The 24,166-nt window shown below is 53.4% G+C and overlaps 9 protein-coding genes across 9 annotated transcripts; 4 read left to right on the top strand and 5 right to left on the bottom strand.

Moving 5' to 3' along the window:
* Positions 1-290: 290 nt before the first annotated feature.
* On the bottom strand, positions 291-2,155 carry J4E83_000051 (uncharacterized protein; the record flags this gene model as incomplete). The annotated part of the gene is made up of 4 exons (XM_049327016.1): positions 291-452; positions 506-924; positions 972-1,864; positions 1,911-2,155. The coding sequence occupies 4 exons, from the start codon at positions 2,153-2,155 to the stop codon at positions 291-293; spliced, it is 1,719 nt and encodes a 572-aa protein (XP_049193161.1).
* An 889-nt stretch (positions 2,156-3,044) lies between these two features.
* On the bottom strand, positions 3,045-3,906 carry J4E83_000050 (uncharacterized protein; the record flags this gene model as incomplete). The annotated part of the gene is made up of 2 exons (XM_049327015.1): positions 3,045-3,130; positions 3,180-3,906. 2 exons carry the CDS (start codon positions 3,904-3,906, stop codon positions 3,045-3,047), a joined length of 813 nt encoding a protein of 270 aa, XP_049193160.1.
* A 306-nt stretch (positions 3,907-4,212) lies between these two features.
* J4E83_000049 (uncharacterized protein) lies at positions 4,213-4,946 on the top strand (the record flags this gene model as incomplete). Its single annotated transcript, XM_049327014.1, has 2 exons — positions 4,213-4,373; positions 4,427-4,946. The coding sequence occupies 2 exons, from the start codon at positions 4,213-4,215 to the stop codon at positions 4,944-4,946; spliced, it is 681 nt and encodes a 226-aa protein (XP_049193159.1).
* A 1,133-nt stretch (positions 4,947-6,079) lies between these two features.
* J4E83_000048 (uncharacterized protein) lies at positions 6,080-7,354 on the top strand (the record flags this gene model as incomplete). The annotated part of the gene is made up of 1 exon (XM_049327013.1): positions 6,080-7,354. The coding sequence occupies one exon, from the start codon at positions 6,080-6,082 to the stop codon at positions 7,352-7,354; it is 1,275 nt and encodes a 424-aa protein (XP_049193158.1).
* Positions 7,355-8,073: 719 nt separating this feature from the next.
* On the top strand, positions 8,074-10,812 carry J4E83_000047 (uncharacterized protein; the record flags this gene model as incomplete). The annotated part of the gene is made up of 2 exons (XM_049327012.1): positions 8,074-8,136; positions 8,188-10,812. The coding sequence occupies 2 exons, from the start codon at positions 8,074-8,076 to the stop codon at positions 10,810-10,812; spliced, it is 2,688 nt and encodes an 895-aa protein (XP_049193157.1).
* A 40-nt stretch (positions 10,813-10,852) lies between these two features.
* J4E83_000046 (uncharacterized protein) lies at positions 10,853-11,848 on the bottom strand (the record flags this gene model as incomplete). Its single annotated transcript, XM_049327011.1, has 1 exon — positions 10,853-11,848. One exon carries the CDS (start codon positions 11,846-11,848, stop codon positions 10,853-10,855), a length of 996 nt encoding a protein of 331 aa, XP_049193156.1.
* An 858-nt stretch (positions 11,849-12,706) lies between these two features.
* J4E83_000045 (uncharacterized protein) lies at positions 12,707-13,495 on the top strand (the record flags this gene model as incomplete). The annotated part of the gene is made up of 1 exon (XM_049327010.1): positions 12,707-13,495. One exon carries the CDS (start codon positions 12,707-12,709, stop codon positions 13,493-13,495), a length of 789 nt encoding a protein of 262 aa, XP_049193155.1.
* A 165-nt stretch (positions 13,496-13,660) lies between these two features.
* Positions 13,661-15,701, bottom strand: J4E83_000044 (uncharacterized protein; the record flags this gene model as incomplete). The annotated part of the gene is made up of 3 exons (XM_049327009.1): positions 13,661-13,812; positions 13,876-15,469; positions 15,585-15,701. The coding sequence occupies 3 exons, from the start codon at positions 15,699-15,701 to the stop codon at positions 13,661-13,663; spliced, it is 1,863 nt and encodes a 620-aa protein (XP_049193154.1).
* Positions 15,702-15,890: 189 nt separating this feature from the next.
* Positions 15,891-17,171, bottom strand: J4E83_000043 (uncharacterized protein; the record flags this gene model as incomplete). The annotated part of the gene is made up of 1 exon (XM_049327008.1): positions 15,891-17,171. The coding sequence occupies one exon, from the start codon at positions 17,169-17,171 to the stop codon at positions 15,891-15,893; it is 1,281 nt and encodes a 426-aa protein (XP_049193153.1).
* Between the last annotated feature and the right edge of the window lie 6,995 nt (positions 17,172-24,166).

Here is a 24,166-nt window from a genome sequence, read left to right as displayed (position 1 = left end):
CAAAGCAAAGTACACCTAGGATTTCCACTTGTGCTATCACCTTGACTAATTATTGCACGTGCAAGATGAAGTAGTGCGAACACCAATCTCAGCTTTCAGTGACTTCAAGCCGTCACGATCGCACTTGGTACATGTCCCGACTCACCCCACGTTTTGTTTTCCCGCACTCGAGCATTCACTCCCATCAAAAGTCTTCGTATGCAGACACAATGGGTTTCGCCCACCTCTTCCAGCCCGTGCTCCCCGCCTAGCATGATGCACATGGTCTGGTCGAGTATACCAATGCAGCTCTATTTCTCATCCGCATCCTTGTAGTGAACACCCTTGGCTGCTTCACACGGGTCGGGTGCATAGCCAATGGTGCAATGTTCCCAGTCCTCACTATCCACGAGTTCGCGCTTGAAGTTGAGAGCGTTGTAGATGTTTGCAAAGCGGAACTCGACGTACGAATGCTAGAGTGACCGTGTCAGTGTTATACAGACATGGGTCCGCACATGTTACTTACACCACGGGCGGTCTTTCCGCTCTTGATACGATCAACGTTGCGCTTGCTAACGCTCTTGCCCCGAGCGAGCTTCATAAGAGCCGCTTCGTTGTGCTCGTTAGTGCCGATAGCTCGCACGCAGCGTGACGCTTCGCCATCGATGCAGTTGCGGATGACATCGTTGATAGAGTTTGGTCCCTCAGCCTTCTCCACGAAGACAACTGCTTTCTTCATCTCGCCCACTATCTCGATTCCGTTTGCAGTGTCCTTGTGATACTTGTCGCATGCCTCGGGTGTAAGAAACTTGACAAGAGCGTTCGAGGAGCCCGGCTCTGGCATGGAAATGGACTCAAGCTTGCCACCCCATACAAGAGCCTGCAACTGGTTGATACTGGTAATCCCCCCAACACCCTTCAAGATGCACGTACGATGTGCAGCGGCTATGTCTTGTCAGTCTAAATTTCTGTCTGCACGGAAAAGGACTTACGATTCTCGCGCTTCTCCTGGGTCGGCCATCCCTTCATGCTATCCACTGGGTCCTTGGACATGGGCTTGCTGTTCTCAGAGCCCATCGCAACAGAACGTGCTGGCGTCAAACGCGCTTCCACCGACGTGGTGGTAGGTTGCTCTGGCTTGGGCAGAACATCACGCATGGCGGCGACGATACCAGATACTTCAGTCAGTGTCTCCAAGGAGACGTACCCCTCGTCCACGAGCTTGGCACACAGCCGGAGAAAATCTCCATCCATATCCCCAAGCGTTTGTTTGATCGAGTCGGCTGTACGTGACTCCGGGCGCTTCTTCAATATCTTATTGAGATAGTTGGCGACTGCGAATGCTAGACGTGCCTTGAGAGCTTCGTTGCTTCCAGCATCTACCTTGGTGGTTGACGTGTATGAGTCGTGGAGCTTCCTTGACATGGCCTTGACCAGATATGCCGTGTTTCCCGTGCTGTTCGGAAGCGCCTGGATGTACTCAGTCGCCTTACGCATGTACTCACTCTCTAGCTTGTCTTGTCTCGGTTCTGCGGTCTTGCTACCGGGAGACTTCTGGATGCCTCCCTTCTCAGCCTCTGAATTATCCGTCTTGATCTTATCTGCCTTGGCCTCAGCAAGACGTGCACCAAACGAGAATGCAGTTTGGCCAGGTCTTGCTACCGTGGGACCTACGGGTGTGCGAGGCCCCAGAATGGTTTTGCTGTTAAGGCGAGCGTAAAGTGCATCCATTGCGGATTCTTCGTCCATGGCATCAGTTGTAGCTCTCACGACCTCCTTGGTGGACGGAACCACTTTCGATGTAGGAGCAGTCAAAGCAAGTGCTGCGCCCTCTTTGTGAAGGGGACCGGGCTTGGACGCTCTAGAGGTACTGGCGTTCGCTGGTCTGTACGCACATTAGTGGAGTCCAAGGATTAAGTAGTAATGCGAACCCTTCAACAGCCTGGGGCATGGTCTTGACTGAGCCTGGAGCTGGCGATGATGTCACTGACGGGGCGGGCGGTGCGAATCGCGACGGGGTCGTAGGAATTGGTCCCGCAGCCCCGACTATCTTGACGGCGTTCTTCTTGAGCTTCAACTTGCCAGCAGAAGCTGCAGGTTGAACAGCGAGATTGCTGCGTGCGTCCCCAGATGGCGAGGCAGCCGGCGGTGCGATCATGTACCTCGAGCGATCCATGTTTATGGCTGCAGACGACAGTGGAGGTGGACTGGTGTGTCGTACGACTTCCTCCCGCGCGGGCGATACAGGTGGCGATATAAGAGAGAGCGCAGCCGGAGCAGACTTTCTTACAAGATCACTGCCCTCGTGCGCAGTGATTTTGATGTTGACTGTGTTGTTCGGAGTGGATGTCGCTGGGGAAAGGTTAGTGGAGCAGGGCGCGTGAGCAGGTGAGAGAGTCTGCACGTACCACCAATCCGCTTGTTCACCGTTATATTCGCGATACCCTCGATGCAGGCGTCGAGGCAGGATTGGTAGAGTTTGTCCTCGCTGTTACGTATACGAGGACGTGGATGGGGCTCGCCAGGCATGAGACAAGACGTGCTGCGTTGGCGTGGGCAACCGTTGGGGGGACGTCGGGTTACAGAGCAGGAGACAAAAACAGTCTGAGCGCCCACACGCGGTTGCCGTTCCGGAACTGGCGGTAGCCTACAGCCAATAAGACGGCAGTGATGAAGACGAAGCTGAATGCTGTGCAAGTGAGAATACTTGCACTCCACCTCGATACATTGCCGATATAGCGACGCAAGCTGGCCATACGGCTATTACTGTCGAGCAGGGAGCTCCTACCAGCAGTGCGGCATTAAACCATGATTGTGTAGTCGCTTTGAGCCGAGGAGACAAGCGGCAGATGGTGAAGAAAATGCAGATAGTCCGTCAATATGACACAAGCTCATTTGCGTATGCTCAGACACGTCTCTTGGCTTGCAAATGAACACGAAAGAGCTTCACAGGTTGCATATATCCAGACGGAAAGTGACTCGGTTGTGAAGTGAAGCTTAGCATTATGAGATTCATTTTACTTAGCTGGCACGACCAAACTGTCCGGAAGCTGCACAGTTGACGCTTACATGAAGGGTATCCAGACACGAGTTCTTGCCCTGTACACCTTGTACTCTTCGCCGAAGAACTCGATTAGATGTTTTTCTTCGTCTAGGTTGGGTGAGCAGCTTGACTGGGGCCATGGGTGTGTAAGACTTACGTGAAATGCGTGTCATGAAAAAATACCACAGCACGCCTGTGTATCCCAAGAAGCAGACAGTGTTACCCAGCATGACCTGTGTGCCGATGCCCCACCAGAAGAAACCGAAGTACGAGGGGTGACGGAAGTAGCGGTACAGTCCATGGGTCACCAATTCGTGCCCATCGCTCTTACGCGACTGCACTTGGTGGTTGAAGTTGGTACCCGCCTGCATCATCGCTGTGCTGCGCACAGCTTGTCCCACCACGACCATGCTTATGCCCAGCGCGATGACCCACGGCGGGTGGATTGTCGATTGGTAATCGGGAAAGAAAGACGAAGTCACCAGAGTCTCGATGAAGGCCATGGTATGGGCTTGTCGGTATTGGTCGCCGTTGGTGAGGAGGAACGAGGAGATGTACGCGACCGGGGTGTTGTACGCGGCCGTCGTGTAAAACTCGAGGAAGTGGAACATGGACAGCGCGCTGAGAAACATGAAAGGCCGCCATAGATGATTGCCGTTGTATGCTAGCAGAGCCGTACCGACGACGCCGAGAGCCATGGCGCATCCCAAGCAGAAAGCACGCACGGCGATGCCACAAAGCGAGCGCTTGCCGTGGGGAAAGAACTCGGGCGCGATGGCATGCTGGCTCCTAGCCGCCACAGCTGAGGCCTCAAGCTCGCGTGATGCATTTCCGTTGGGCGGGAGAATATCGACACCGGGGGATAGCGAGCCGTTCGGAGCCATGATGATGGCAGGCAGGTAGAGGTCAAGTACGGGGAGCTCGGGGGGCGAGGACGGGATGGACGATGGCGTTCAAGACATGGTTCTACCAAGGCGCAGAAGAAGGGGCCCTGCTGCACAACCCCGATCGCATGGCTTGCGGAGGCCGAACAATAGCAAGGCGTGAGCGACTATCCAGGACCGGCTGGCCTCGGGAACAGCCGAGGGCCTTGGCGCCCCGCGCATAGCTCCCGCGACCTGTGCTCCTTCACAACCGTCACACCGGCCTCGGTAGCATGCGCCGGGCAGCCAGCTTCCTGCATGCCAGCCATGGACATCTCGCAGAACAAGCAGCGTATGCTCTGCGGCGAGCTCTACCATGCCATGACGCCTGAGCTGACAGCAGAGCGCGCACGATGCAGGCAAGCTTGCAGACGCTTCAACGATGCCGGTGATGTACCGCGTCGCAGGCTAGTCCAACTGTTTCGAGAGTATGTGTGGCTGCTCGATTGCTTGTCGAGAGACGTCCTTATACTTTGCCTAGCATCATCCAAGACGAAACCCCTCTTCCACCACCAGCACCTACAACAGAAGAAGACGCCAAGCTGTTCGAGGCTGAACCATGGATTAACCCACCGGTTACTATGGACTATGGATATAATGTGCGTTTGGGCAAGCATGTCTTTGTCAACTTCCACGCCGTCTTCCTCGACACCTGTCTTACTACTATTGGCGCACGCACACTCGTCGGTCCGAACGTCAACTTCTACTCAGCTACTCATCCTCTCGACCCAGCCATCCGGAACGGCCTTAGCGGGCCTGAGTTGGGCAAGGAGATCCACGTTGGCGAAGACTGCTGGATCGGTGGCAATGTTTGCATACTGCCTGGTGTTGTGATTGGTAGAGGCAGCGTCGTAGGCGCAGGAAGCGTCGTTACGAAGAGCGTCCCAGAGTTTACAGTCGTCGCTGGCAATCCCGCTCGCATCATCCGCAAGATCGAGACCGAAATGGACTCTGAAAGCAATAGTCGCCATGCTGGCAGGCAGAACGACCTGCAGCACTGACTTGTATATCAGTCACCCTCGCAATGAGCTTCCCCTCGTTACGAGCGGCAGTTTCACAACTCTCAAATCGAGCATCACGAGTTCTCTCGGACTCCGAACTGCATTTGGAATGGCAATGTAAGAAGAGAAGGCTACAGTCGCATAAACCTCCCTACAAATCTCTGCTGCTCCTGCAACTGATACACCAGACCTTGTTACGCCGTGCTTTAGTGGACTCTAGCGCTTCTTGCCGCTTCCAGCTTCCCTCAGCATTTTCCAAACGGGGCGATGAATGATTGCACGCCTCTGAAGATCCTCTAAGATCTTAGATATTTGCAATACGGATACGATTATGAACAGATTCGACGCGAAACTTGTTTATCTTGACAGATTGTTTGCAACAAGCAATATCGTAAATCTTTTTGCTTACACATCTCTACAGTCTAATGAAGCATCATTGTGCGTACTCAAGGATCAAATCCACAGATACACAGCGCGATCAAGTCGTATGAGCACGCAACAGGAATTGGGCGACCTGAAGCCTGCCTGTGTCGATCTGGAACAATTGTGGGGCGTTTGGACTAAGGTTCAACACAAGATCTGATGATCGCCTGCAAGCTTCGGGCGCCAAGACCGACGAAACCTGTTCCCAGACGCTGTCAAAACAATGACATCGGCTTGCAAAACATCATTAACTAATCCAACTTACATGCACGACATGGCGTACCTTGCGAAACGTCCTGTTTGAGTTTAGGGCTGAACTTCGGCATCGCTCGCTTTGAGGGTCTCGGCAATTTGGAAGGCCATTTGGAAGCGCCTGATTCAAAATATGGCATACTTCGAAACTACGCCATTGAGCTAAGCGTGTGCTACCTGACTTGACGCCAAGGGCTGCGAGCCCTAGGGCTTGATCCCCAGACTGTTACGATGCATAGGCCTGCCCACCATCATGCCTTGACGGCAAGGCTTTCCGAAGTTGTAACAGAGGCGATACAAATACCACAGCTCCCATCATCCTGATAGTCTTCATCGGACTGGTTCCTCACTCACTACAGACTAATATTTTCCACTCTACAACCTCAGCATTCCATTCACTCTTTGATATCTCTACTCATAATCTTAGTCCACTCGACAGATCCGTTCTCACAGACAAAATGAAGTACATTTTCATTGCCTCGCTCCTTAGCTCTGCAGCTTATGCTGCCCCATTCGCCCAGGTGCAGGGCGGCAACGGTGGTAACGGCAATACTGCTGCCGCCACGACTGGTCAACAGACTACGAACCAGGGCGGCAATCAGCAACAACAGCAACAAGGAGCGCAGACCGGAAACCAGCAACAGCAAGGCACCACCAATGCACCGACTGGACTTGGCGCTGGTATCCAAAATGGACAAACTCCCACTGCGAACGACCTCGCTACTGCGGTCTCCAATTGGATGGCCGATACCTCGATGGTTTCTAACTTCCTCAACACTGGAGCTAGCATCCAGAACAACGTTCAGTTCAAGCAGGCTGCCACCGTAGCCTTCAACGCCGAGGTCGATGAGCTCAACCACAAGGCCATCATTGACGCTGCTAACGGCGCGGACCCCAATGTCATTGCTGCCAACAGCACCCTCGCCACTGGCGGTTCTTTCCAGGATGTCGTCGACAAGCTTCAGCAGATGTCTGTGCAGGGAATGGCTGCCGCTGGTAACATCGACTTGATCAACCAGAACCGCTGCGTTAACGTCCTCCCCAACATTGATGCCTACATGGCCTCTACTGGATCTACCTCGCAGGCAGTTCGTCCCACTGTCTGCGACCAGACTGGCGTTGCTGGTGGTGTCCAGGGGACTGGCCCCACTCAGCCTGGTGCGCCAGCAGGTAGCCCCGCCGCTGCATTTGCCGCTGGTCAGGCTCTTGCTCAAGGAACTGGCAATGGCCAAGTCCAGAATACCGGAACAGCTGGTGGTGCTGCCGCCGGCAATACTGGCACTGCTACGAACAACGGACAAGCGCCTCAGCAAGGCGCCGGCATCTCCCCTACCAACGGACAAGCACCCCAGGGAACTACAGGTGTGCAGGCTCCCCAGCAGGGAGCTCAAGGTGCCGCCGGACAGCAGGTTCCACAACAAGGTCAACAAGCTGGACAACAAACGGGACAGCAGCAGGGACAGCAGAATGGACAACAGGCGACACCAAATGGTGGTAACCAGAACAATGGCAACCAACAGCAGGGAACCAAGGGTGCGGCTGCAGGACAGCAGTCTCAAGGCCAGACGCAAAACGGCGGTTCCCAGCAACAGGCAGGCAACGGTGCGGCTGCAGGCCAAGCATCTCAGGGTCAGACCCAGGCCGGAGGTAACCAGCCCCAACAGGCAGGTAATGGTGCTGGACAACAGTCCCAGGGCGGCAACGGTGGCAACAACAACAACAACAACAACTGAGCACTAGGCTTGGTACTTGATTGAGAAGATGATGTGAAGGATTAGCAAGGTGACGGCTATGTGCTGGCGACTAGCCAATCGGTCTTTTCTGTATATAAGAATAATGGTTGAAAGGGGGGATGACTGTGGGAGCCTGTATGTAAGAATGTATGAGGAAGGAAGGGATTATATGATATAGTTGTAGATATGCGATTTATGAGCCTGCCGCCCAGTCTTTCTGTTTTGGACTTGCATGCGATGGCACTGACTTGAAGATCAAGGTTTCGAAACCTCAGGCGTGAACGCGTGGATACCTGACGGTCGCGGAAAGAAGCCAGTGACGTGAACCGTGTCTTGGGTACGCCTGGGCCAGGGGCAAGTTGCGGTGGCTGCAGCACAGGTGAAACGATGTACCAAACATCAGGTGCTACAGGACCGGATAGCTTGATATATGCCAGAATGGGAGGGTGCGAGACGGACGAGGCGTCAGGCGCCTGTGCTGGTCACGACATGTCGGATGTTTCGGGGTTCTGAGGTGCTGACACGTGCGCAAGTCGCGTGACGTAGCGACATGAGAAGTGTGCGCTCGTTGCGGCAAGCAATATAGAGGCTGCAGCGGGCCGATGAAAGCGTGTGCTGGCATGCATATGCTACGGCGCCTTGTACCGTCGAGGCTCGCCAAGTGTGCAGTCTAGCTGAGAGTCAACCGCAGGCGCCTGACGAGCAGTTTGCGACGAACCATGGCCGAGGGCGAGGGCGCTGGCGGAGTCCAGGGCGACCTGGAAAAGGAACTGACGTGCTCGGTAAGTCGAGGAGCACGACGACGAGGCGGCTGCTAACTCGGCCATGGCCAGATCTGTACCGACGTGCTCTACCAGCCGCTCACACTGCTCGACTGCCTGCACACCTTCTGCGGCGCCTGTCTGAAGGAGTGGTTCGCCTTCCAAGCCTCGACCGCCACGTCGATACACCCGTACACCTGCCCCTCGTGCCGGGCCTCGGTGCGCACCACACAGCCCAATGCCACCGTCACCACGCTGCTCGACATCTTCCTCAAGGCGAACCCCCAGAGCGGCAAAAGCGCCCAAGAGAAGCAGGCGGACCGCGACAGATACCGGCCAGGCGACAATGTGCTACCCAAGCTCAGGCGCCGGGATGAGCGCGATGACACCCATCAGCGCATGCTCGAGGCAGCTCAGCAGCCGAGTCTGAGGGACGCGGGCATCGCAAGCAGCAGGAGGGCCAGCCGGGAGCCCCGGAGAGAGCGCACAACAAGGGAGCGAAGCCGCAACGGGAGCCGCGAATCCCGCAGGGCGCGCGATCAAAGGCGGTCTGCCAGCCAAAACCCGCCCGGCGCATCCCCGTCCAGGGCCGTCATACCGCCCCGCGCCATCGAGCACCAGTCCAGCCTGCGCTCTCTGCTGAGCGCCTCCGACCTCGACGCAGAAGACGTCGACGAAGATCTCGTGCGCCAGGTGCTGGAGGAGCTGGTGTCCGAGGGCGTCGACCTGAACCAGATTGGCACTGCGCAGGAAGACGAGATCACCGAGAGGATAGCCGAGGCTGTGCGACGGCGGCAGGCAGAGCGACATGCTGAAAGACAGCGCGAGAGGAGGGAGAGGCGGGAGCGTCTGGACGACGAAGCTGCGCGCAGGAGAAGGCATGGACGTTCCGAGAGTGGCGCATCGACGCCCCAGACGGCAGTAGGACCCCCCATATCCAGACCTGCTCTCATCGACGCCGCAAATCGAGGCGGGCGGGCACCGCGCCAGCGATCGTCAAGCCAGGGCAACTCTCGATCCGCCACGAGGGTAGAGCGCCCTGCACCTGGCTCGGCTCCTGCAAATCCGGCGACCGGCGACCGTCATTCATCATCGGAACTCGCTCGTCCAAGGCCACGTCGACAGTCCGACAATCAGCAGAGAAATAGGCTCGACGTTCGAGAGCAGTTCCGCATCAGTCTCCACGCCAGCAACAACAATAACAACAATGAGACAGTGTCAAGTCCTAGCTCGCCCCAGAGCCTCGGCTTCGATCTGCCCAACAGCGGCAGTCCAACGACTTCTCTAGCTACAGTTGGCACTCCAGCTGTGCCCTTGTCTTCCTCTACTCCTGCCGTCACGCCTTTCCAGCCTCCTTCGGCTCGCCGTACTACCGACCCTACCACAGCCGAACTGCCACGCTCTTCTCACAGTACTACTCCCCCCTCGCTATCGCCTCCTGCTTTCCCTCGCTCCACCCCCGATCCGACCGTGAGCGAGACTCGATCGAGACAAGCTTCAAGCTCATCACTAGGTACTCCTGTCCTATATACAGAGCCCCATGTGGCATGCCAACGCTGTGGTAAAAACGACATACAGTACGAGCTTCACTACAATTGTCGACGCTGCCATGGTGGCGAGTACAACGTGTGTCTTCGCTGCTATCGTCTTGGCAGAGGATGCAAGCATTGGTACGGCTTTGGCTGGACTGCTTGGCCCCGGTATGAGCGCGAAGCACCAGAGGGTGGTTATCCGCCCTATCACGAGCATCCCCATATCCTGGTCGGGCACCGATATCGCAGACCCATGACGCCCTTGACGGAATCCACGACACCACCACATGTGCTCATGAGCGAGGATGACCCCAAGCAGAGGGTAGAAATTGGCGTCTTCTGCGATATGTGCAAGGCATACGCCAACGCCTGCTACTGGAAATGTGACTATTGCAACGACGGTGACTGGGGCTACTGCAATGATTGCGTTAACCAGGGGCATCACTGTACGCATCCTCTTGTTCCCGTTGCCCGCAAGACAAGAGACTCGCAGTCTGTTACTGACACAATTCCCTCCGCGCCCTCTACGCCACATCAGGATGGACATCTTGCCCCCCCAGACCTCGACGCAACACCCACAACCCCTCCGTTGACACCGAAATCCGCGTCTCTTATGCGAGGGCCAGGGTACTTTACCATTGCGAATTTCATCTTCCGCCCTCTCACCTTTACAACCTTGTGTAACATATGCAGTTACCCTATCCCACCATCAAACACACGCTATCACTGCCTCAAGTGTAACACTGGCGACTACGACATTTGCATGAGCTGCTACCACAAACTCGTCATCAGCGGTCGCATCACCAAAGAAGACGGCGTAAACGGATGGCGCAAGTGCCTCCGCAGCCATCGCATGTACATTGTAGGATTCGAAGACCGTGACGGCGCACAACGGCGCATGGTTGTCCGCGATCTAGTAGGCGGCTACGCACTGAAAGAAGAAGACGAAATGGCCAGAGTACAGCGGTACCCACCAGATGGCGGTATAGGCTTGAGATTACTGGCTAGATGGGGCTATCTGCCGGATGAAGGAGTAGAAGATGAGTTATCCTTTCCTAGAGGAGCAGAGATAAGGGAAGCAGCTGATATCAATGGAGACTGGTATTGGGGTGTTTACTGTGGTGTTGGAAAACTGTTTCCTGCAAACCATGTCACATCTATCTAAGTTTTATGCATAGATAGTCAGCTGCCGATGCTACGCAGACTCACTGCGCAAACTTCCTCTTCAGCCAATCCTCCAACCGCTTCACCACCTCGGCAGGCTTCTCATACGTCGCCCAATGCGCCGCATCAATCATATCCGCTTGTTCCAATTGCGGCAACAAGCCCTTTTTAATACTCTCATACATGGCTTCGGGTCTGCACACCACATCCTCTCTGCATCCGATGTACAGCGTGGGTACATTGACAATCTCTCTCCCTTCAGGCAACTTGACATCGACTTGATGCTGCAGATTGCCTGTCATGGCTTTGTACCAGCACACGGGCGCTTCGAACCCATCGCGCGCCATACGATCAAGGAACGCCTTCTTGAAAGCTGGGTCTTGCGCATAGGGTCGGAGAGAAAAGGTTGGTTCCTTTTGCCCGGAGAGTGTTTCACGCATGGTGTCGGGTGTGCAGAAGAACTCTTTCAATCCATTTTTGTCGTGCATCATGTTAAACATGGCCTCTATATCGCGGGATAGAAGTGCTGGTCCGTCAGGCGCGGTGAAGAGGTACCAGTACGATAGCGATGGGTAGCCAAAGATGTTGTTCATGAGGGCGTTTGCGGCGTCGAGATCGAAGGGTTTGCGACTTGGTGCCGTGTAGGCGACGTTCAGGTTGACCAAGCCGACAACGCGTTCGGGGTGGTAGTTGTACAGGCGGCTTGCGGCTGCGGAGCCCCAGTCGTGGCCGATTGAGATGCATTTTGGCGCTTGTTCAGCATTGAGGATTTCCACCATGTCGTTGGTCATATGGTCCCAGGTGTAGGCGGATGGGTCTGTGGGCTTGTCCGTTCCGTCGTAGCCCAGCATGTCGGGAATGATAACGGGGTGGTTTAGTGGTCGGAGAGAGCTAGCGACGTCTGCCCACATGGCGGCATGGTCGGGGAAGCCGTGTTGGAAGAGGAGGGTTGGGAGAGACGTGTTGCCAGAGCACGTGTAGTAGGTGTATGTGATGCCTCGGGAGGTTCTCAGGGTCTTCTTGGTGAAAGCGTCCATGGTTGATCTCAATGCAACGTGCTTGAAATGGCTTGTTGTAATTGGTAAAGAAAGGGCAAGAGTCTTCTATGTATACCAGTGCCAAGTCTCGTTTCATCTTGTCCCTCACAAATGGAGTCCATGTCGGCCGAATGTTGGTCTTTGCTAGGTAGGTACTACTACCCAACCGGAGTTTCCGTCGTAGCTACGTCCGTAGCGGCGTTGTCGGGTCTATAAATTTAGTGGGGTGCTCCGTAGAGTTGCATGAACTTGTCTAGGTTGAGGCAGTTGGCCGGACCGTGATGTGCAAGGACACGACCGCTAGGGAGGAAAGCGGCGGTCCCGGATCGTGCATGCAACGGCCGGGCCTAAGATAGGGCTTGGATGATCGTTGTTTGCGCCTCTCATTGCCGCGCCGTGGTTTGGGTGATTGCTGCTTGTGGCGGCTGTCCGATGCGCTCGGCATGGGTCGAAATTGAACGTGGAGGAAACCGCTGGGTTATGGCAAGGGCTGCGCGAGTACTGCCGCTTGAGCATTGCGACACGGCAAGGCCGAGGGTTCTGGTTTGAATATTTGACTTTGCGTCGCGGTGCGCGTGATCGCGCGCATGGCCTCAGACCGAGGAGGTGCCTACACAGTATCATAGCGGAGCACGGCTAGTTGGGTCGTCGAGGGACATTTTGACGGGGTTCTGCCCATACAATGTCCTTCCAATGTCCTTCCAATGTCCTTTGGGTGGCAAGTACTGTGTCGAGGTTCGGGGCGAAGTGCAAGCGGCAGACACGAGAGATGTCAGCCAATAGCGTCAGAGCGCTGCACGCTCGCGGCGTACAGCACCTCCACGTCGACGAGCATTGCAACGCTACCACAACCTCGTCATGGCCGGCACACGAAGATCTACGCGTCAAACGGCAGCGGCAGCACCGGACTACAACCAAGACGACACTTCGTCCGCCGAAGAGACACAGCCCAAGCGCGATGCCCGGCAGGCGACGCGTCGCAAGCGTGACCGCGAAGACGGCGCCGACCAAGACAAAACAGACAGCAGCGCTCCTCCGCCCAAAAAAGCTGCTACAGCCAAGCCTAAACCCCCTAAGACGGACTCTCTACCCGCGCCTGTTTCATCCACCAACCGCGACGCGACCGGCGCCCAAGAGGTCTACTGGCTGCTCAAAGCCGAGCCCCTCGCGCGCTACGAGAACGGCGTAAACGTCGCCTTCTCAATCAGCGACCTGCGCGCCTGCACAGAACCCGAGCCCTGGAGCGGCGTCCGCAATCCCCAGGCACGCAACAATATGCAGGCCATGCGCAAAGGCGACCTGGGCTTCTTCTACCACTCCAACGCCAAGCCTTCGGGTATCGTAGGTATACTGCGTGTTGTTGACGAAGCAAAGGTCGATGAGACGGCCTTTGACCCCAAGGACCCCTACTATGACAAGAAGAGCGAGAGGGAGAAGCCCAAATGGTTCTGTGTAGACGTCGAGTTTGTGAGCGAGTTTGAGCATGTGATAGATTTAGCGAAGATTAAAGAGTTTGCTAAAGAGGGGCCGTTGAAGGATATGCAGCTTGTCACGAATTCGAGACTGAGTGTGAGTAGGGTAAGGAAGGAGGAGTGGGAGTTTATTTTGGGGTTGGCCACGGACAGCAAGGAAGTTCAGGCAGAGTAGAGAGGTGCGCCACATGCAGTCGTAGAAGCTTGATTATGTCGTGAATCGATCTGAGATACCCCTTGTAAAATTCCCGTTTCATGTTGTATCGTCGACAACGTCTTTATGTATTTCACACCCTGTACTGCCCATACTGAGAGACTTTGTCTCAGACTGAGCTACTCCTCAATACTGAAGCGCTTGGATGATCTTCGGACTGTTAAAGAAAGCACATCGCTCCTGTAATCTCTGTTCTGCCATCTCTCTTGTCGCGTTCGCCATGCCCAGCGCACTATTGCTCGGATGCGCGCCACCAATCGTCCTGACATACGGACCGCCTAAATGTTAATGTACGGAGTCAGCGCATGCCTCACACGCAGTTCGCAAATGAGAGATTTTACCTGGCCGGCTAAATGCCTCATCCCAGTTCAACAATGTGGTGGATTGTGATCCGCTCTCTGCCGGGGCTCCTTGACTCACAAAGGTGCTCCACGACCGGCTTGCTCGCATAGCAATTTCGTAGTCGTACTCGGTCGGGTCAAACGGGTAGTCCGTCTTGTTGTACACTTGCATGCTGTCGAAGACGTACGCAAACTCAGACGTGTGTACCACGCCAAAGCCAACAACGTCTTCGGTGTACTCGAGGATGGGATCAAGTATTGTCTGGTTGAAGTTGTAGAAGTAGACTGGCGCTTTGTGCACTTTGTCAATTGCAACACCCAGATGTAGCGATGGGCACACCATGAGGATATCGCGGAAGATGCGTGCAGAGCGATAGAACTCTGCTGTTAGGTTCACACTGGTTCCGAATTCTTCTACCGGGTACAAGTCCAGTAACTGAGTGAGAGATTCCTCCGACATAGCCGGTAGGTAGTCGCGAACAAAGTCGTACGTATCTTGTGCGGTTGCGATGGAGGTGTTGGTGTACACGTTAAGGTCGCCTTCCATCCAGCCGGACATAAAGGTAGCGTTACCGAAGCGTCCTTCTGCGATGAGCTGACTTGGTGCCGCAGGAAGGAAATCGCCGTCCACCTGTGGCAACCAGATGTCCCCAATATTATGCGCGATATCGCTGAGATACGTCGCGTTCGAGGCTTCAAAGAGTGTTTCAGTATCTAGTCCCCGTAGACACTCAATCGTCCCTGGAGCGTCCACATCAGTAGTGTTGCACCCCACGTAATTGACCAGCGCGATCATCGCATCCTTGGCGAAATTCCCTGTGATACCAGGCTCAAGGGACTGAGACTGGGCGATACCTCGCTCGAAAGGAAGTGGCTTCTCTCCGCCGTAAGCCATAATCTGCATTCCGATTGCGAGGCCGCCGGAAGACTGGCCGGCAATCGTAATCCTCTCCGGATCCCCGCCAAAAGCAGCAATGTTGGTGCGGACCCACTCGATAGCAGCGCGCTGATCACGTAGACCAGCGTTCATGCTTCCTTCTTCTTTCAACCAGTCTGAACTGGCAAACCCAAAGAACCCGAGACGGTAATTCATGGCCACATGGATGATTGGGTCCCCATTTTCTACCGACTGCTTGATCATTCCGTCAGGCGCAGTCGTCGGCTCCGTGTTGCTTGCCCACCAGAAAGATCCTCCATGTATCCATACCAGAACTGGCAGTGGTCCCTTTCCAACTCTGTCAGTCGCTTTTGGCCGCGCTACGTTCAAATTCAGGCAGTCCTCGGATGTTTCAGTTATATTGCCCAATCCAAGAGGTGGATAGAGCACACCCAATGGTTGTGGACATGCGGGACCAGGCTTGGTAGCATCGATAGTAGTACCTGGAGAGTATTCGTAGGGAATCGGTGGTTTGAATCTATTTTCGCCGCTGGTATCATGAGCATAGGGAATGCCCAAGAAGATTTCGATGTCGTTGCGTCCGATGCCTAGGATGTTGATAGGATCTTTCAAGTCGCCGAACTGGACACCTGCCGTCGTGGTGACAGCGGCGACGAAGCAGAACAGCGTAGGAAGGTGCATCTTGATCACCAACCACTGTAAATCCCGTGTTGGCTTATACGATGCGGCGAATGTGAGTCGGAAAGCTCTCGTAATAGGTAGTTGGCAAAGTTGTTGTGTTGCACAGAAACACTGCAGTAGCTGTAAGCACATAGATAACATCCTCCGTGCTAGCCCCATGTAGCAGGTGCACGGTTGTGACGTGATAGACGGGAACAGGTGCTAGCGCGACATTAGACGGCAGTAGCGTAGAGCTCATCCACATCATTGATGCGAATCACCATTGTCCAAAATCCAGGTTGTTCAAATACTACTTCAAATAAGAAAGGTAGCGTGAGGCCTGCGCAAGCTATCCTGCGCTGATGCACGCCACGTGCAGATACCGTGCGCTCAAGGTGAGCTGCTCGGCCCGTCAAACACTCACAATATACCGACGATGCTACCCAAGCAAAGCTCCCTACAGTCGCGCTTGTGCACCCCGCAAGTTCCTAGCAACCTCATCAAACCTCTCATAGCAGTCGGTCTCTGCATCAAAATTTAGCAGCCATGCCTCGCGTGCTAGGTGAATGGATTCCGGCCTCTTCGCTATCTCATCCCAGTTGGCTTTGTGCCATCGCTCGCGCGTCTTAACCCCCATCGCCTGTGCTTTGTGCACCCTTTCGTAGCGGATCTTCTCGAATGCTCGTACAGCTAGAGGAATGCTTTCTTTGCCAGCCAGTTCCAGACATGCCGCCAGTACAACACCGTCTTCGATGGATTGACTGGCACCCTGGATGGATGTTGGAAGAAAGGGATGCGCTGCGTCTCCAATCAAAGCGATACGGTGCTGTGGCGAGATGAAGGTCGGCAGCGGATCGCGGAAGACGAGTTTATGATCGATGAGACGCGCGCCTTTTGGCGTCGACCTTACAATCTCTTGCACGATGGGTGCCCATCCTTCTACATACCTCAGGCAGTCTTCCACTCTGCCTGGGAATTGCCAGTCCTCCTCGATATTCCCGTCGTCTACGTGAGTAAACACCCAATTGAACTCCTTGCCGTCTTTGAGCGACGATACCAGAAAGTGAAGATCTGGACCTATGAACCCAGAGTGACTGTCTCCATCTACGAGATGTTTCAGGATCGGGTTGTCTTTGATGGCATCTCCGGAGAACCATGAGCGATATACAGCGTATCCCGAACTCTTCGGTTTGTCGTCAAAACCAAGCACAATCTTACGGCCGCGGGAACGAACTCCCTCTGCTGCAATGACTGCATCGGCAATCATCTCTTCTCCATTGACTACCACGCCAGCCTTTTCATCGTCCTCGAAGTAATCAGTTACACGTTTGCCCCACTGAATATTCACTCCCCGATCGACAGCATGCTGATGAATAATACTGTACAGTTCTCCTCTATGTCCATTGATTCTCGGCCCCCATTCCTGTTCGGACACAAAACTCTGCCTGGTGACAAACTGCCCTTTCCAGTGGTACAGATCCAGCCATGTTGTTTTCCGTGCCACTTCCTTCATCGCTTCGATGACGCCGGGCCAGCGTTCGAAGTTGCGCGCACCGTTGGGATCGAACGAGATGATATCGCCAAACCGGATTATGTCTTCCACATTTTCCGCTTTCTCAAGAAGAACGACTGAGTGGCCTTTGCGATCGCATTCTATTGCTGCTGCGATGCCCGCGAAACCTGCGCCTACTATGATGACGTTGACACCGGACGGAGGGCGGCGAGGAAAGTGCGCCATAATGAAGTGAGAAGTATGGTGAGTATACAGGCAGATGAGAGAGCAATCGTGTCTTTCGTGGTAGGTGTGCTGATCTCCTTCCCCGTAGATACAGTGTGGGGTCCGCTTACTGGCACGCCACAAGCATGGCCCCACATGCAGCCTGATTGTAGTTCTGTCGGTAACTGAGACCTCTTGGTCATCGCCCGGCTGTACTAAATTGTGCTAAGTCGTTTTCTGACTGACTCCATCCAATGTGCGAATCAACGATCCACGCACGCCTGGGATACATATTTCCATCCCCCCACTCCCTTTTCGCCTGCAAACCTCTTGTGTGACATACAGAAACGTCTCTCGATATTTTCCTCTCAGATCCGAATTTCCGACGCCTCTTCCTCTTCTCAAGTTGCTATGTCGCGTTCTCAGGGATAACCGCCGGAGCTTCACTTTCAACTTCACTCTCTGATGTTCAATGATGCTCTACCCGCCTTCCCTATTGTACGTCAAGCTTGGAAAGTCAGTCCCAGACATCGTTATTATTGGGCAAAACACCCGACATCTACAAAGTTTCGAACCTCTCATCTTCCCACTGCCTCTTGCTTAGCTCGACAAGCACGCCGGTGAACCTTGGTTCTCGGGGCACGTTAATGTCGTAAAAGCGATACAGATTGTTGACGACCGTAAGAAGAAGACAGTAGCACACAAGGTAACGGAGTTCTGCCTCATTGCGGACGTGGGCGAAAGTTGGAAGAAAGGTAATGTGCTACTTTTTCACCACCCATGTGTCTTATGGCTTTAGATTAGGTAGGTTAGGTACATGTTGCTTGCGCTCGTTGTAAGCAACCAGCTCGATCCATGTACTTGATGCTGAACTCTCTAGCTTCGATCTCCGCGAACTCGATGTAACAATAGTTCCAAGCTCTACTCAATCCCGGAGACACCGTTTTTTTATTTTTAAACGACATTGTAGGCACCCATCTGCATCATGATGCGTACGAGTTCACCAACATCAATTGCCTCGTCGTATCTCATGTTGTTGTACTTAGCCAAGAAGCGCATCATACTGCGCACCCATCGTCAGATGAAGGTCCTGAAGATTGGCGTATGCGGCAACCTTGGCGATCGAGTTGAGCTCTGACAGATTAACCCATAGTCGTTCACCGCCCGTCGAGATGGTGGGTACGTGATTATCTGAAGAGCTGACGGCTATGCCATCGATCTTTACTACACGGGCTGGGGTTTGGGGTGCTTGTGGAGGTTGTCGATGGCTCACAGGCGTAGAGCCGCTGTCCGAGTTCTTGAATGAGTGGGGACACTATGATGTGCCGCTATTGGCGGCGTCATCTGACACAGTGGCTATTGTCGTCAAAGTGAATTGGTTCCTGTGGTTTTCGGCTTGTTCAGAGCACTAAAGCAGTCAGATCCGATTCTTGTAAGGAGGCGAGTAGGCGCAATTGATCATAGAGTAAGTGCAAGGATCTCCGCGTTCACCTCCGCGTTCACTAGTTCTTATTGATCCTCAACCTATCCCAGAAGTCCGCGATAAACCCAGCCACCTCCGGCACCCGTTCTCGTACAACACTATGGCCGGCTTGTGGGACAACAAAGATGCTATCAAAGCCAATTTCTCTCAACTCTTGCTCTGCACAAACTTCATCGTTCTCGCCCAGTACCACTAATGATGGTATACCAGACATTGCGGCCTTTTCAAACGCACCGTGATTGTTCATTGCGCCGCCATCTCTAAACGCTGCAATCACGGATGATGTATGACCACGATGTTCGTGCATCTGCCACTCCCTCACTGCCTCCGCAACAACTTCGCCTCTTCCAGCTCTTTCCCTCCAGTCACTTGGTACTACCAGCCGGCCGCCTTCGAGAAACTGCAGGATGACTCTGCTCAGTTCATCGTTATCGTTATCGACACCGTAATCAAGATGATGCTGATCCTCTTCTGGAAAAGATGAAATACAAAGAAGCCCAGCAGGCGCAATGAGCGTAAAACTGCTGACGCGATGTGGCCGTGAGTCAACATATCCGACTGTTAGTGAGCCGCCAAAGGAAAAGCCGATGAAATGTGCCGATGGCCATTGTAGATGATCGAGCAGCGCATCTAGCAGCCTATGGAATGTGGCGGCTTGATGCGGAACTATCGGCGTATCGCTTAAGCCGTGACCCCAGAGATCCACCAGCACAAAATGTGAGTGTGGAAGGATATCGTGTAGAGCGCGAGCCAGAGGTAGCAGTCCTATTGCCGGAGTCTGGATGCCATGAACGAACAGCACGTGATCTGTCGTCTGCGCGTCTATGGAGGGTACCGAAGGTGGTATCGAGTAGTATGCAGCTTTTCCATCTTGTGTTTGCAGGTATTGCGCGGGTGGAAGGATGGCGCCAAAGGTGGAAACAAAAGATGACTCTGAGGGACCTGGGATAGGCGGTTTTTGTTGGAATGCTCCGCCAGGCCGTGGGATTGCGAAGTCTGTCCTGGTAGCACACATTATGTCTCAATTTCCGGAACCTGGATCAACGGGATGTCTACCCAGGTAATGCTGCGCCTACTCTCCAGCTTTTGTAGCATCTTTGTAAGATTCAGATCCATGGATGTTAGGCGAAGGGCGCGCTTAGCGTAAGCATGACTCGCGGATACGGGGAGCTCGCCCGCGTTCTCGTTGGGTAGGTACATGTCACTTTTCCCGTCTCCTTCCGCATTTAGCTGATGAGCAATGCCCAGTGCTTATTACGCAAGTCACTGAGTTTTTGAAGAATGCAAGAGTACCTAGGTATTCCCGACCACTACGATGTGAGCCCGAACGAACTCATGCCCAGCCCCTGCAAACGATGCCACACGAGTAATCTCGGCTAGAAAGCGTACTTGCCTCAGTCCCGACAATGCCACTTCGCAGAAGGATGGAAGCACCGAGAACAGGAAAAAATCTACCATTAGGAGAGTAGCGGCAGCTGTCGCACGATAGTCTACAATACATGGCAAGCCCAGAACCACCGCGCTAACTGGGTAGTTCGGCAATGTAACATGTCAAAGAAAGCCATCGAATTCAAAAAGAATAGAAAGCATAGAGTGCGCCTTAGACTTAGACTGCGGTCTGGTCCTGGTTCGGGCTGGGTCATTGAGATTGTACTTTGGTACACGGTATGATTGCGATAGCTTTGATGTTGTTCAAGTCACGCTGGCAATGTCGCGAGGGCCCGAAGCTCGACCTTACTGGGCTCATTTTACAATTAGAATATAGAGGAAAAGTGTTACATGTTGAACAGCTCGGAGCAGCTAGAAGCATCGTACCTCGGTAGTACAGACGGTCCTGAGCGTCTTTTGGCTGTCCATGCTACCTAGGTATGCTGGCCTAGAATTAAATTGTCGATAATCAACAATGACCCATCCAGCAGGTCTTTCTGCGGCGCGACGAGAGTACAGCCGAACATTTCGTAGGTTTAGTGCTCATCATAAGCCCGCCATTTGCGCTAATGGGTGACAGAAACTTTACCGGACACCTGTCGATCACCACTAACAATGTCGTTACTGCCACGATACCCAACGAGCGACACCTATTCGATGAACCCTATATCACCTCTAATGGGCGGATTAAGGTAGACCGCAGGTTCGAGAACGTTCCTATCGTAAGCTACTTGGATCCAAAGAATTGTACGGTGCCCCGAACTGGAAGTACGTTTTTATCTAGTGTTTACCCGATAACCAATTACGACAAAGCTAGATTCACCATCACTCCGATACAGCGAAAGTCTCTCACATCAGCAGTGATGGGCATTGACAACTGTGCCGGCTTCGTGAATTCGTCTTCAGATATAGCCATCGCTTTTTGAAAGAAACAATATGCAGTGGCGCAATCACGAGTGTCATGCAGGGTGCGATGGCTGCGCTGTTGATATTTGCTAGTACTGGTTTTCTGGTGTACCTAGGTAGCGTTGCAAACGAGTGTCCGGAACACAAGCATTAAGCGATGCGGAGCTACGGGAAGTTGCTACTACTCTACTTGCCAATGAGAGGCATGCCTGGACATGGCCTGTCAGGAACGTGGAACTGGAAAGGGCGTAGGTGAGTTGAGTGGGCCAATTAAAGGTCACCTCGATATGTTATGGTTTTATACTATACAGGTTCATCTTGACGAGGTGGGATGGGTCGCCTGAAAGACAAATATTGGTGGCTCACGATAAACAGCCGCACTTTCGTCACGATATGCCATTCGTGGTGCGTTCGGCAACTTCCAAAATTAGATGCAGGCTAGCTCCCGGGTTGTTTATCCTCCGCGATGCAGGGCCTCGAGCAGAATTCTAGCAGAATAAAGTGCTGCGCATAGATACGTCGGAGAAGGTATAGCGAGCCGGCAAGCAGGTGTTTTGATGCACTTCCGATGGTAGCGCAATTCTCATGTCACTCAGCCAATCAAAACATTAGCGTACCGACTCAGCGGTGCTTGCAGCACTTGCGCAATCGAGGATTTTGCCGACATGACCGATAGCTCGGCGAACATGACCTGGTCATCAAGAACAATTGATCGCGGGCTATCCGATCGGCTTTGCGGGGATGGAGCAATGATTGCTTCCAGGGGTTGAATCCACCGGTACATGCGCCAGCTCTTTAGGGCTGACTCGAGCGACCCTGCACCGCCGTGGTGCAGCGGATCAAGCCAGCCGTTGTGGAGATCGTGTGGCATACGATTTTGTGGATACCTAGGTACTCAAGGAAAGATCATCTCCATCGCTAATCGTTGCGATCTCACTCTAGTAGAGGAACTGAAGCAGGCCTTGGAAGATTGCTCACTGCCACTTCACCAGTGGGTAAGACTGGGCGCCGTTGTGAGACATAGAGTGGCAGCTTGATGACAGGCTTATCCCTTCCTTGGACGTAAACAAAGCTCCACTAACTGCGTCGAACCCGTTTCGTGACGAGCCCTAATCCACCCGCCACCGGCAAATTGAAGTTGACACCAACGGCACATAGCATATGATAACTGAGTCAGTTTAGGAATTGGGTAGATTCGGCGAGGTTACATGGCCTCGCCCGTGCGCTCATGTGTTGTGGCTTTTACAGCGGACTCAGCATTCTACACCAGCACGAAAAGCAATTATTGCTACCCGTGCACATCGTCGTAAACTACCTTGTCAAAATGCTCCTTCTGTTCCCGCACCTAGTGTTTACCTTTGTGCTGTTGGTCAGCGCCTGTTGCCCCACGACGAATGCTGTCTCATTAGACGATGCGGCACTGGATGCATTGAGCCAGATTCCGCCATGCGCCGTAAGATATACATGGCACAAGAGGACGATTGTTGCAGCTGACTGTTGCAAAGCTAGATTGTATCAACGAAAACCTGCCTGCCATTGGCTGTACGCTCCTCGACATAGAGTGCCAATGTAGTTCCAAAAACTCGACCAAGATTTTGCAACCGTGCTTGGAAAAGCAGTGCAACTACAACGAGACCTTTGGTATGTTCGTCGCAGTGATCGGAAGCGGTATCACTGATGTGTTTGTAGCTACGCTCCGCATTCAAGCCTCTATTTGCGACAAGCCGCACGATAACCTATCGAACTCCATCCGGATAGTGGCATACGTGACTGGAATCATACCAATCATCGTGATTGTAATGCGCTTTGCTTCTCGATATGTGGGCAGCAATAAGCTCTGGTGGGACGATTGGCTCCATCTAGCAGCGGTGGTAGGTGTTCGATGAACAAATCAGTGTCATCTTACTTACGATTGTGCAGGTCCTGGTCATCCCTATGACTGTTGCCCTATTATTGAACCTCAAAGCGGGACTCGGCCATCATATATGGGACCTGACATATCCACGTGTCGTCGCAATCGGCAAATGGAGTACGCTTCCATCTGCTAGCTCTGATACATAAGTACTGACTAGAGACAGCCTATATTGCTACCATCTTGTGGGGTGTCGAATTGCTTCTCATAAAGTACAGCATTCTCTGCTTGTATATTCGCATTTTTCCGAACGTCTGGTTGAAGCGCGCGGTCTTCGCCTTCATGGCTTTTACGGCTCTGTTCACCCTGCCCCTACTTTTCCTGGCTGCGTTCCAATGTATTCCAGTCCGCGCTATCTGGAATCTTCAAGAGCAAGAAACCGCGAAATGCATCGACTATATTGCCGTCTTGAGACTGACGGTTGTATACGAGATCATCGCTGAGACTATCCTATTCAGTCTTCCTATCCCGATTGTATGGAAGCTGCAGATGAAGACTGCAAAGAAGATACAGCTACTCATCTTCTTTAGCCTTGGTATCTGGTACGTCTTGTCTTGGTCTTGTTCGATTTGTGTAATCTAACCCTTCCGAAGTGTTATTATCATGTCCATCGTACGCTTGCCATTTTTACCAGGGGTTGTCGACACTATCGACCCAACCTACACAGTGACTGGCACATCGATTACTGGATTCACCTCCAGTGGAGTTGCACATATATGCGCTGCCGTCCCCACAATCAGAAACCTGATACGATACTGCCAGAACGGGTTCAAGATGCCCACCAATATTCCTTCAAGCTACACCACGGACCGCAGCACTTACAACTCTACGAGCAAACGAAGCTACAAGTCATTGCAGGACAAAAATAATGCCTCTAATACAGCACAACAGCGAGGCAAAGCCTCATCTCGCGATACAAAGGATCCATATCGCCTATCCGCAATCGTGGATGCCGAGAATGATGGCACAGTCGTAGAGCTATGTGCGATAAACTCGCCAACTCACGCGAACGCATTGAATGATGGGGAACAGGATGGACAAGAAGGGGAGATTCGATGGACTCAGCGCCTGGAAGAACAATTTCCTACTATTGTTGGCGAATCTCCGTCGCCGGGGTTGGACGACTCAGCGTCTCAAAAGTCCATACTTCGCCAACACCCCTATTCATAAAAGCAAAAGAGGAAAGATCAGTGGCATCTATGCCGTTCGAGAAAGCTGTTTCGCCATTACGTGTACATACTTTGAAGTTGCAACAACAGAGGCCGCTTTAGTGATGCATGCAGAGTG

Source organism: Alternaria metachromatica (genome assembly GCF_023757995.1).
Source record: "Alternaria metachromatica strain BMP 0045 chromosome Unknown scaffold_1, whole genome shotgun sequence".
Classification (NCBI taxonomy): domain Eukaryota; kingdom Fungi; phylum Ascomycota; class Dothideomycetes; order Pleosporales; family Pleosporaceae; genus Alternaria; species Alternaria metachromatica.
This window is presented reverse-complemented; position numbering and strand designations above follow the sequence as displayed.